The following is a 13492-nucleotide window of genomic DNA, read 5'->3' on the forward strand; positions in this document are numbered from 1 at the left end:
AAAAAAACCACAAATTTTTACGTTTATCTCTGACAGTGAAGAAAGAAATATCAGTAACTAAGTAAGCTTACTGTAAGAGTTTGAGGTTTAGTTGTTACCTTGAGATGGAGTGAGAGACAGAAATGTATGTTTCTGTTGGTGCTTCCTTAAATGCGACTTTTAATGAACTTATTTTTGGGATTCTAAACCTTTGCTCTTATGATACTTTTTGAAGTGCTGATGGATAGGTTTTCTGATTAGATGGACTTTTGTTCAGCATATGTAAGCTTTGAGATTATTTGTATTCTTCTGGGGTTTTTTAGTATCATTGTGTATAATGGAAATTTTAGTTGCCCATCAGAGAAGGATTTCTTTTTCCTTTTATTTGATTGAGCAGGTGTCTTGAGAAAAAGGAAATGGATGGCAGTGAATTCAAGTGTTGTGCTCTGTCAGTCTCAGAAAATCTTTAGCAGGTGGCCAGAGAGAGAAAACAGCAAAATCTACTTCCATCCCCTTGCAGTTCGGGTCACAAGATCTTCACTTCCCAACAGCTATCTTTTGGGGTTTTTTTTTGTTTGTTTGTTTGTTTGTTTTGTTTTGTTTTTTGGTTCTCAGGGCAAGAATGCTAAGGATGTTATAAAATCAAGTAGTGTCCTTTGCCACACTGCCTGGACAGTTGGACAGTTGGGTCATTGGCCTTCTTCATGCAGTACTCAATTGTTTTCAGCTGTTACTGGACCAGAATCAAATCAGGCTTTGCCTGTGCCTTTCTTTGTACCAACAATGTTTGTTTGTTCACCAGGCCAGGCTGGTGCTTGCCTGTGGTTCCTGCTGAGCTCCATGTAAAGAGCAGCCCTTCCAAGAAGGGTCACTCTGTAGCTTTGTGATCTTCTAAGCATCAGTGGAAGCATGAGCTTTCTCTAAGTGAGCTGGAAAAGACCTGGGCTGGGCATCAGAATACTTGGGTTCTGGAACCGGTGTTACTTGCCCCATAATCATGCACTGGCAAATTCTTTCACCTTTCCTGACCCTTAATTTTTCACATGTAAATACAGGATATGCCTTTGAAAGTGATATTGGGATATGCCAAAGTGACTACGACATTATTGATGCTTCTTACAAGACTTGTCTGAGAAATCTCCAGTGTGATAATCAGTTTGTGTGGTTTCTTGTAATACCTGAACAGATCCTATAAACCTAAAGCTACTAGTAGAAACTACTAAAATTAAAATGACCAGATACAAATACTAGGAGTATATATTGGGAAAACTTTTGACACTCAATTTTTTTAATAATTTTTTTTTTAACGTTTATTTATTTTTGAGACAGAGAGAGACCGAGCATGAACAGGGGAGGGGCAGAGAGAGAGGGAGACACAGAATCTGAAACAGGCTCCAGGCTCTGACCTCTCAGCACAGAGCCCGACGCGGGGCTCGAACTCACGGACCGTGAGATCATGACCCGAGCCGAAGTTGGACGCTTAACTGACCAAGCCACCCAGGCGCCCCGACACTTCAATTTTTAATTTAGAGTTAGATCAGTCATTGAAGTTTAAGATCTCATTTACTAGGTTTTTTTTTTAAAGATCTCATTTACTTCTAAGCAGCAGTTCTAGTAGTAATAAAAATCAGCTCACTATAACTTTTTTTGTTTCATAATGTAACTCAATGCTTATTGTAAACTCCCAAAGGGCAGGGATGGAGTATGTTGCACAGAGGCAACATAATGTAGTATGTGAGCTGTTGCTTTGCTCCTTTGCTTACTGGATGTGACCTTGTGCAAGTTAGTAGACTTCTGTGTGCCACATGGCTTTCATATGTAAAGTGGATGAAGTGAATGCAATTAAGTAAATCCCCTCAGTATCTGTGTCTGAGTTTTGGTGTAAATAGATAGCCAGTAGGGGTGCCTCGGTGGCTCAGTTAAGCATCTGACTCTTGATTTCAGCTCAGCTCGTGATCTCACAGTTAGTGAGTTTGAGCCCCAGTTGGGCTCTGTGCTGACAGCGAGAGCTTGCTCTCTGCCTTTTTCCCCGCTCGCGGCTCTCTCTCTCAAAATAAAAAAATGAACGTTAAAAAAAAAAAAAAACCAGTAAACTACTATTTAGTAAATAGACAATCACTTTTCTTTTCCTATTTTATCTGGTAATATACTTTACTTACTTTTTATTTATTTTTGCCCGCATGGCCCCTTCTTGTATTTTGCTTGTTTCATTTGGCTAACACTCTCTTATTTATTTGTTATTTTGTTTCTGAGGGATTATATGAGAATATTAATGACAGATTTCTGAAGGTTTTTCTGTAATAGAGCTATACTTCAAATGATCTGGTATAGCAGGCAATCAGTGGAAGTGACCAACTTGTAGCTGTTTCTGTTTGCCATTCTCTGGCATTTCTGGGTTAGCTGAGGTGATAGGTACTATACTGGATGTTTTTGTGGGAAAGAAGGGATTAATATGTGTTCTGTTTGCTGATCATTAATGCTACATTAATGTTAAAATTTCAATGAGATAGTCAACTTTAAAATATCTTAGAAGCATAGATCAGAATATTTACTTTGAATGTTTATTGGACTTATAAAAAATATATCTGTTCTATTGGCATGCAGCTCTCTTTTAGGTAAGCTAACATACATGTTGCCAAGTCTTAATTGTATTCGTTTTAAGAGACAGGACCAATGGTATGAATAACCATAAATGTAGGTTTACTTCCACAAAAATCTCTGAATTTTTAAATTGAAGCATATAGAAATGTGCATACATCATAGGTACAGAGCTGAATGCGTTTTCAGACTGAAATCCCTGTGTAACTAGCACCCAGATCAAGAAACAAAACATTACCAATACTCGCAAAAACTTCCCAAATATCCATTTTGAGTAAATAACCACCATAAAGGTGACTGTTGTCTCTATTTGTATGTTTAACTTTATTTTTAAAACAAATTTACATTAGTTATTTCTTATTTAGTTAATACTCGTTTGCAATCCCCTGATTTCATGTCAGCTACCCATGGGCTGAAGCTGGAAGGGAGGACAAAGGTTGGCATGGTATTTAAAAGTATGTAGGATAGGAGGGAAGCATACCTTGATTAAAAATTTGTCATGATTTAAATGATCTAGGTATAGGTAATTAAGGGTTAATTTGAAATCAGTACTAGAGGAGAATTACTTTCTGTGTGTGTGTTTTTAATCTGCCTTCAGTGTTTTTGATGAAAAATCACTAGAATGTAAAAAGTAGAGTATTTACAGGGTAGAGGATACCCAAGTTGAAAGTGAAAATGAAACCGGACATTGACAAAATACTTTCGTGTGAGTGTGTAAGTGGTAATGTCTTACTGTGTGTAAATGAGAATACTGCTTAGGTATACAAACAGATTTTTTTTTCCTTCTGTATTTCTGAAGACTTTCTATGAAAAGGGAAGTTGAAATAAAAATATTGGCTGATGGAAATTAAGGCAGACAGGCAAATGGGAATGTGGCCCCCCCCCCCCCACCTCCCCCCAGGGTGAACTCTGGGAGACCGAATGGAATGTGTAAATAAGGCTGGGCCAGGATGCAAAGGAGAGATCTAAGGCTGGGAGTTAGGAGTCTGTGATTTTTGTCCTGGTCTGCCCAGTTGTGTGATTTTAAGCAAGTCGCTGAACTTAGGTCCTCTTCTGCTTTTGTAAAATGGGTATGTTACCTGCTTCCCCTGGCTTGGGGGCATTGTGGTAAGGATAAATGAGACGACAAAGAGAATTTTGCAAAATTAAAAGCCCTAGACAATTTTACAGAGATAGAAAAGTTAATTTGGATTAGCCATCATAGGAAAAGGAATGTTGAAGAGAACATTCTTTAATATCATTTAGGTCCCTTTGCTCTAAGTCTGAAATCATTAGATATATTTGTGATTGAAAATACTTGGTTTCTCAAGTAGATTTACTCATTACCAAACTGACAAAAGTTTGTCACTTGAAGTTGATGGCAGATTAATACATTTCTGGTTTACAAATTGGTATTATAAGTGTTTGATTCATGTGAATAGATTTATAAGGGTTTGATCAACTCTGGGTGACCTGGTAAAATCCTATTTCAGACCTGATCCGGGAGCCTGCAAATGACAGCAGCCTGAGAGGTCCTTAGAAAGCTTGGCTTGGAGGAGAACACATGAAAGAAAGGTTTGTTTTGGCTGAATGTAATTTATGGAAGTGTTTGAAAATAAAAGTATAATTGTAATGCACAAAGGATTGTTTTCTTTTTCCTTTTTCAGAACCCCAAGAGGTTTTGTTTTCTGTGAAAAAGTATTTCTATACGCTTGCTCCAATGACAGAGTTACCTGCACCCTTGTCTTACTTCCAGAATGCACAGATGTCCGAGGACAACCACCTGAGCAATACTGTACGTAGCCAGGTACAGTGTCAACCCCTGAAACTGCCCTTGCCAGACTATGGATTCAGTGACCACCTTCCCTCATTTCCAAGAGAGGCTGAGGGGACTGAGCAAGCTTTCTCTGCTTTATCAAATTTACCTGTTTGCTGAACTTCAACTGAGGGCAGAGCATTGTACCATTTAGTGCTGGGGACACAAGGCTGTGTGAGATGTAGGTGTTAATATAGTTTCTCCCTGCCTCAGATATCGCCTCCTCTATGAAATCCTCTCCAACTTCCCCAGCTATTTGTTATTTTACATTAACTTACTCTTACTCTTCCATGGGCTGAGTACATTTTATTTACTTTTATTTTTTCAGTACCCAGAATGGTTCGTGACAGTGCCCAGTAAATGCTCATTGGGAGAATGCACAGTGACGAATGCAAGACTGAGTGTAGAAATCCTAAGAGAGTTCAAAGGAGGGGCACCTGGGTGGCTTAGTCGGTTAAGCATCCTTCTTTGGCTCAGGTCATGATCTCACAGTTCATGGGTTTGAGCCCCAAGTTGGGCTCTGCGGTGACAGCTTGGAGCCTGGAACCTACTTCAGATTCTGTATCTCCCTCTCTCTGCCCCTCCTTGCTCATGCTTGCTCTCTCTCTCAAAAATAAACATAAACATTAAAAAAAGAGTTCAAAGGAGAGAATCAAGAAAGGGGTATAATTAGTGTTATGAGACACAGATGCCCAACCTGCCTGCAACTCTGTTAGCTAATCATTACAGATTGAATGTAGATCCCACAGATGGACTGTGAGATAGCTGGGAAATTGGTAGGATTTTTAGAGATGGAGCCAGAATGGGGGAACATAGAAGGCCAACTATAAGCTATGCAGGCTGTGAGGGGTCAGGTTGGGTGGGGTGGGATCAGACTTTCCCCTGTTAGAACTAGAGAGCAGAACCAGTGGTGGAAGGAAACAGGTTCTGGGTCAATAAAAAAGAATTATCTCATAATTTGTTGTACATCTGAAAGGGTGCGGACTGCCTTGTGGCTTAATTGTGTTTGTCACTAAAAGCAGTTCCAGAGAAGGCTGGAAAACTACCAACCACATCTGCAGAGAGTTAGTCTGTGGAATGAGCAATGAGCTAGAGCACTAACTAGATGGCCTGGAAGTGCCCTTCACACTAAGATTTAGGATTCCAATTAAGGGTCAAAATGTGAGGAGGAAGGCTTCACAAAATATTCTTTGATGAATGGGTAGGATTAGAGTAGAGCAAACTTCTATCATCACTGATAGAAGAAATAACACTAGTGGAGGAAGAATTTTCCTAAAATATAAATAGACAGGGAAGCTGTATCCAGAGATATGTCATCAGAGGCAGGTCACACTGTACTGCCAGAACATTTTTAATCAAGTGAGATCAAGTTAAAATAATTATCAGGGGAAGCCCTAAAAGGGAACACAAGCTGTAAAGGGTAGTATGTAGTCCGAGGGGTGTGTGAAGGAAGGGAGAGGAGAAGAGTTTTTACCTCAGTTCTTGGTTGATAATGGGTGTTACAAAGACTGGTTTTTGTGGAAACATGTTTGTAACAGCAGCTCGATATGCTCCTTTTTGCTATTTCCCTGGAATGGATTTAAACCAAAAAAAATTTTTTTTAATGTTTATTTATTTTTGAGAGAGACAGAGACAGAGCATGAGCCAGAGAGGGACAGAGAGAAGGGGAGACAGAATCTGGAACAGGTGCCAGGCTCTGAGCTGTCAGCACAGAGCCTGACGCGGGGCTTGAACTCACCAACTGCGAGATCATGACCTGAGCCGAAGTCGGAAGCTTAACTGACTGAGCCACCCAGGCGCCCCTCCCTGGAATAGATTTTTGAAAAGTTAGCATGAGACCAGATTATGAAGTTCCTTGGTAGTTTCAATGCCACAGACTTTGTAAAACTGTTACTTCAGAGTAGGGAGAGGGAAAATGGGGACAGTCCCAACTTAGTTTCTTAACTAAGAAACTTCCCTTCCTTAACTAGAGCAGCTTCTATTGTATCTTTTTACATATTGATCTTCTGTGGATCCGTTTGAACAAAAGATTCCACCACTAACAAATTTTGGGGAAAAACAACAACAACAACAACAACAACACAGTTATATGTCACCTATTTGTTCCAAACCTTCCAAAGGTATCTCATCTCAGAAAAAATCAGGTCTGAGGTCTTGACCGGATTCTTCTCCTTTGCCCCCATCTCTGTCTTATCTCTTATTAACCTCTCCCTTACTCACTGCTTCCTCATTTCTGTCTCTGGGTCCTGGATTATTCTCCCATTCTTCTCAGATGGCTTTCTTCACTTGCTTTATTTAGGTCACCTCATGAGTCACCCTATCAGTGAGGCCTTTCCTTCCTCTACTCCCCTTCCCCACCCTACTACCCCTTATACCCTTCCATGCTTTACTTGTGCATAGCACATATCAGCATTTCTACCATACTGTCTACTGACTTGTTAATGTGTTTATCTGCCTCCCTTTACTGTGTAACCCTGTATCCCCAGCTGTGGGAATGGTGCTTGGCACATAGTTAGCTCTCCATTGTTAATGCAGTATTACTTACATCCCTCACACTCAGGTTTTGTGGGGCTTTCATGGTATATATATTTTTTTTGTCTGCCTTGTTTTATACCTTAGTGATTGATAAATTGAAATAAAGGGTGCTGTAGAGGAGTTACAGTTGACATGGGATTTTTATTGATAATTACATGTACTCGTGTAATTTTAGCAAGTCTTAGTGCTAATGTTGTCAATGGTACCTTCCAGATCTTTTAGGGGACCACTGCCTAGAAAACCAGGCCTGATTTATTTAATTTTAACCCTGCCATTGATTATGGGATATCAAATAAGTTTATCTTTTGTTTATCTTCTTAAAAATGTCTTCTGCAGCTTACAAATATCTTCTGTATACATTCTCATACTTTCCAGTTACCATGGGATAGGTATTATTCCCATTTTGCAGTTTAAATGCTCGTCCAAGATCACATAGAAAATTATAGGACAAACCTGGTACATAAAACTGTGCTTTCTAATGTCAAGCTTCCTCCAATGTTCTTTCTGTTCTTACAACTATCTCTTACCCCAGGAAAATGTTACAATACTAAAAGGAGATATTGTATGAAAAAATTCTGGGGAAGGAAAATACGAAGTCTTGTGTATTCATTTTGCACCAGTGTACTTGAAACAAAACAAAACCAAAAAGGAAAAGAATCTCATTGTTAAGTTTTTTTTTTTTTTGCTATAAAGAAGCCATTGTGTACATGCTTTGGTTGGTTATGAAAAAATGGGGGTAAGTCCAAATTTAAATTGAATGTAGATGACTGTTTTTGTGGATTAATTGAAAGCAGCTCTTTTATTTCCCCTCTTGGAGAGTGGATTTGTTAGATACAAGCACATGAAGACAAGCCTCTGCAGGCATCAAAAGTCCTTATCAGGCTTATTTCTTTATTTGCTCAGTGGCTAGTTTAGAGGAATCACAAGGAAATTGAGAGATGTGGAAAGTTTCAGTCTTTCCATGCTGCTCAGGAAAGGAAACTAACATATTGAATGTCTTCAGTGAGTTAGACCCTGTGCTAGATACTGTCACAAACATTATTTAGTTTTAGGGCCATATATTTAGGGCCTCTGAATTAAAGTGCTATTAAAATGTTCTGTTAAGGTGCTTATCTATGACAATATATCCCCTAGAGTGTGCATATAGGTTATTTTAAATATTATAAAAATAAGTGAACATTCATTTAAACATATTTTTGAAACTAGAAGGAAAGTAACTTTCTTACAGAATTTATTCAGATATCAGTGTAAAAAATGGACTTCTATTCCTTTACTCCGTCTCTTCCTCCAACGTCAGGAGCATCTGTAGTCTTGAATTTATGGGGCAATCCTTTGGGTTTGGGGGACCTATGAGGATTCAGGAACAGTGATGAATTGGCAATTAGCGGTTGTGGCTGAGTGACCTATAAATAGGCCCTTTAAAGGAAAGAACTCTCATCCAGGTGTAATGTGAAACAGCTGTTTGTAAGTTGGTTTAATTCACTTAATTTCTTAGTACCCCATTTTCCCCATCTGTATAATTAAGATGGTTTATTAGATAAATTCTGTCTCCTAAGTTTTGTTGTGACAAGGAGTTAGGGTGGCCAACTGTCCTGGTATGCCCAAGACTGAGAGGTCCCTGGAACACAGGGCTTTCAGTTTTAAAACTGGGACAGTCCTGAGAAAATAAGATCAAGGTGATTACCCTATGAGAAGTATAATGAAATTAAAATCATTTGGATCTGATTAACCCAGTCTTACTCAGTTAGATGACTTTGTTGTGTAACTTCAAGTATAATTGCAATGGTATATCGTTAGTGTTCAAGTAGAAGATAACATTTAAAACATTTCTGTCTTTCCAGAAACAAAATGTTGCCCATGACTTCATTCCTCCATCCTTAGCAGATAGATGATGGGCTGTCTTAGCCCAGAAAAGAGGTTTTCCTTTTGTCAGCTATGGGTAATCTCATTCACAGTGAAGGGAGTTAGAGTTTGATGAGATTAGTCAAGAGAGCTGAAAAATTGTGGTCTTGTTTTAATCCAAATGTTTATTTCTGAAATTTTTAATATGAAATATTTTAAGCGTATGCAAGAAGTATGACAAATAATGTAATAAGTACCCATTTACCTACCACCCAACTTTATTAAACTTTAATGTCTTGTCATGTTTGCTTTGTATACTTTGTTAATTTTGAAGAGTATTTTCACTAAGGTTTTTCTGTTTCTGTTATATATTGATCGTACATGAAATGAAATCCTCACCAAACTAAACAAAATTTGCAATTAATTTGGACAGATGGTCTAATTATATAACAGAAAGAAATTAAAGATAAAATTGGAGCCTCTCTCCCATATTCCCCTTCTTATTTTCCTGGCCTTTAGTTGCTATCCTGAATTTAGTGTTTGTCATGCTTACTATATTTATGAACATAAGCGATATTTAATATATCACCACTTTGCAGGTTTTAAAACTGTGTATGAAATATATGTGTGTATGTGAAAGTTGTAGAAGAAAATTCCCACATTTTTGAAATGCATAAGTACATGTTGCAGAAGAGACCTGTTTTCGGAATTTATGTATATATAGATGCATAAAGCTCTAGTTCATTCGTTTTTTATTTATTTTGTGAACATATAAAAATCTAGTTTTTGTTTATAAATATTTAATAGTTTCCAGTTTTTCACAGTAACCAGCAGTGTTGCAATGATACTCTTATTCATTAATCCTTCTGCACATGTAAGAGCTTCTCAATGATAATCACTATGATTGGGTATATGGATCTTACATTGTATTAGAGTTTGCCAGTATGTTTTCTGAAGTGGTTATATATCAAGAGCATACAGCAGTTTTCATTCTTTTATATCCTGGCCAGTTTTTGGTATTGTCTGACTTCGTGTGTATCAGTTGGATGGGTTTGAAATGACTCCTCAGGTTACTTTAATTGTATTTTCCTAGTTTCTAATAAGGTGGAACTTTTTTCCTTATTCTTATTGGCCATTTGCATTTCCTCTTCTGCGAATTCCTGTTTATGTTCTTTGCCCATTTTTCTACTAGTTGTCTTTAAAAAAAAAATGTTAATGTTTATTTTTGAGGGAGAGAGAGAGAGAGTATGAGTGTGGGAGGGGCAGAGTGAAAGGGAGACACAGAGTCTGAAGCAGGCTCCAGTTCTTGAGTTGTCAGCACAGAGCCCAACGTGGGGCTCGAACTCACGAGCCATGAGATCATGACCTGAGCCAAAGTCGTACGCTTTACTGACTGAGCCACCCAGACGACCCTAGAAAATTATTTTTAAAAGAAGTTTTTGAATGTGAAGAAAAGTTGCAAAAGGACAGTGTGCTATTTGAGGAATATCTATGGAAAGGGGAGAAGCATTCAAGGTTCTCTGTGATGAGTGAGTAAGAGTAGTAGGAGAGTTAGAGCAACTGATGCAAAAGAAACTAAAACAGCATGCTAGCATTGGGTCTTTGAAAGCGCCTGTATTGATCGCCATATATTACATTATGCCCTCGAGGTATGTTTGTCAGTCTCCAGTTTAAAAGACTGAAATGTTTACAATGCATTTTAGAAAATTTTCCTTAAAAAATAGTAAGTTTTGGGGTGCTTGGGTGACTCAGTCTGTTGAGCGTCTGACTCTTGATTTCGGCTCAGGTCGTGATCCCAGGGTCTCCTGGTTCGCATGCTCAAGCCCTGCACTGGCGCTGTCAGCCGTACTGTAAACACGGAGCCTGCTTGGGATTCTCTCTCTCCCTTTCTCTCTGCCCTTCTCTCTCTCTCTTTTCTCCCTCTCTCTCTCAATAAGTAAATAAACATTAAAAAAAGGTAGTTTGGTATGTCACAGGAGCTAAGTGGAGAATTCATTTTATTCTTTTTCCCTCAAGAAAGTGTGCCTTGCTTACTTAGAGGTGGCATTCTATCAAAAGTTTTTACTTTTTTTCCATTAGTTTACTCACCATCTCTAGAAGCTAGCTAATGAGTCAACTATTTCTGACAGAGGCCAAAGCTTACAAGTTGTGAAATAGTTGAAGTTCTTGGTTTCCTAAATGTATTGTATAGTTTGGATATTAAAGTAGCTCTAACAAGAACATTATTTGGGCCTTTTTCTGTAGTTTGTGATCTGTCATAATCCTTAGGTTTACTTTTACTGTACCTGTTAAAATAGTTTGTAATGTTTTATTTTTATGGTGCAAAATTTTGATGAGTAGAGCTCTTTTTCCTTGACTTGTCATCATTTTTTGCCAGAAGCCTCCATTTCATCTGATGTGACAGGAATATACTGGAACTAGAGGAAATTGAAAGTATAAACTTCAGAATAGTGAAAATTCATGTTTTGAGTTGGTGTAGATTTACATCTTTTATGTGGATTAGCTGAGACCTTAGTTTTCTAAAACATAGAATAATTTTTTAGAGTAAGTCTAGGATTTTTTTATATTGTTGATTAGCCTTTTTAAAACATATATTAGAGGGGCGCCTGGGTGGCTCAGTCGGTTGAGCATCCGACTTCAGCTCAGGTCATGATCTCACACTCCATGAGTTTGAGCCCCCGCATCTGGCTCTGTGCTGACAGCTCAGAGCCTGGAGCCTGCTTCGGATTCTGTGTCTCCCTTTCTGTCTGCCCCTCCCCTGCTCATGCTCTCTCTGTGTCTCAAAAATAAAATTAAAAAATATTAAAAAAAATTAAAATGTATATTGGAGCAGGGAGTTTCAAATCTTCTTGTGCATTGGAATCCTCTGGAAGAACTGTTAATAAAAATTATTTGACTCCCAACCCCAAAGTTAGTGATCCTGTAAGTCTGAGATAGGGTCACAGAGTTTGCATTTCTGATCCATTCTCAGAATTTGCCAGTGCTTTCGGTCTGGGGTTTGAGAACGAATTATTTAGGTAAAGAAATGAAGGGAAAGTGACATCAGAGAAAAATGATAAGATTCATAAATAGATTTTGGAATTTTTATTCATGTTCCTTTATTCTGACCTAAATTTTCTAGACCTTAAAGAAATAAATTGTCAACAGCCTTTTTGATTTACACTAGAAAATGTCAGTCCTTTGTAAATGGAACAGAAATAAATAAAATAGAAACCTTAAAGTAGTAATCCATTGAAAGATCAATAATGATTCTCTATATAAAGCAATTGCTGAAGCGTACTTATGTGAGTCCAATACCTTCAGTTGCTAAATTTATAAAATTACAGCATGTTTAGTCTTTAAAAATAAAGGTTTTCTGCATTATCTTTTTTTAATTCAAAACATTAAATGCGAAGAACTTTATTAAGTTGTTAGCAAATCATAGACTGATAGAACTAACCTCATATCTCATCTCTTCTCTTCTCTTCTCTTCTCTTCTCTTCTCTTCTCTTCTCTTCTCTTCTCTTCTCTTCTCTTCTCTTCTCTTCATGTTTATTTTTGAGAGGGATAGGAGAGCGAGGGAGACAGGATCCAAGCAGGCTCTGTGCTGTCAGTGCAGAGCCCAGTGCAGGGCTCGAACTCTCGAACTGTGAGATTGTGACCTATGCCAAAGTTCGACGCTTAACCAACTGAGCCACCCAGGCGCCCCAGCAATATAAAATTATAAACTTAAGTGTGGCAATAACTGCCATGAATAAAGTAAAAAAATAAACTGGGCAAAAACAAAACAAATAGAAACAAACAAAAAAAAGAAAAAAATAAACTGGACAAATTATTATTATGCTGATAATGCATAATGACAGATATACCTTAATGTACAAAGAATTCTTATGAAGTCAAAAGAAATATGAACAATTCAGTAACAGCATGGCCAAAGGATTTGAACAATACTAATATAAGAAGAAATATTAATGTCTGTAAATACATGAAAAGACTAGTTGATCAACCTTAATAAGAAGAAGAAACACAGAAGTGAAAACTTTTCATTTTTCACCTATCAGTGAGCAAGGATTGAAACCCACTATGGGGTGCCTTGCTGGCTCAGTGAGTAAAGCATGCAACCCTGGGTTGTAAGTTCAAGCCCCATTTTGGGGGTAGAGATAACGTAAAAAAAAATAAAAGAAACTCCTTGCTACTAAAGATATGGGGAGATAGGCGTTCTCATGTGTTGCTCATGGGAGTTTAATTTGTGTTTATTTGGTTAATTTTTTTTGATGTTTATTTTTGAGAGAGAGAGACCACATGCAAGCAGGTGAGGGGCAGAGAGACAGGGAGGCACAGAATCTAAAGCAGGCTCCAGGCTCTGAGCTGTCAGCACAGAGCCTGACATGGGGCTTGAACTCATGAACTGCAAGGTCATGACCTGAGTCGAAGTTGGATGCTTACCAGATTAAGCCACCCAGGCGCCCTAGTTTCTGTTTATTTGGAAGCAAGTTGTCAATTGAGTCTGCAAATACATAGGCCTTTTGGAGATAATTTGGCAGTTAAGTCTAAAAATGTACACACATTTTGACCTAGGATTTCCACTTTTGGAAATTTATGTTATACAAATATTACCATAAGAGTGCCAAGAAATGTAGACAAGCATATTTGTTGAAGCATTATGTGTAACAGTGAGAATTTTGAGATAATTTCAATTGTGTGTTACTTATGGCTTATCCAATCAGTAGTATAAGGTAATGGTTAATAGCAGGATTTTTTTTT

General features: G+C 37.9%; 1 protein-coding gene across 3 annotated transcripts in view; it reads left to right on the plus strand.

The window, feature by feature from the left end:
• Nucleotides 1-13492, plus strand: part of PSEN1 (presenilin 1) — a 72094-nt gene that overhangs the window by 5816 nt on the left and 52786 nt on the right. The window contains exons 2-3 of one of the 3 annotated variants that reach the window (XM_030319490.1): nt 4050-4131; nt 4224-4363. In XM_030319490.1, the coding sequence (XP_030175350.1) occupies nt 4277-4363 (87 nt within the window). In that variant the 5' untranslated portion in view covers nt 4050-4131; nt 4224-4276. The remainder of the gene's footprint in view (nt 1-4049; nt 4132-4223; nt 4364-13492) is intronic. The other 2 variants (XM_030319493.1, XM_030319491.1) reach the window with 2 other exon arrangements.

Source organism: Lynx canadensis, chromosome B3, assembly GCF_007474595.2.
Source record: "Lynx canadensis isolate LIC74 chromosome B3, mLynCan4.pri.v2, whole genome shotgun sequence".
In the NCBI taxonomy this organism is placed as follows: Eukaryota; Metazoa; Chordata; class Mammalia; order Carnivora; family Felidae; genus Lynx; species Lynx canadensis.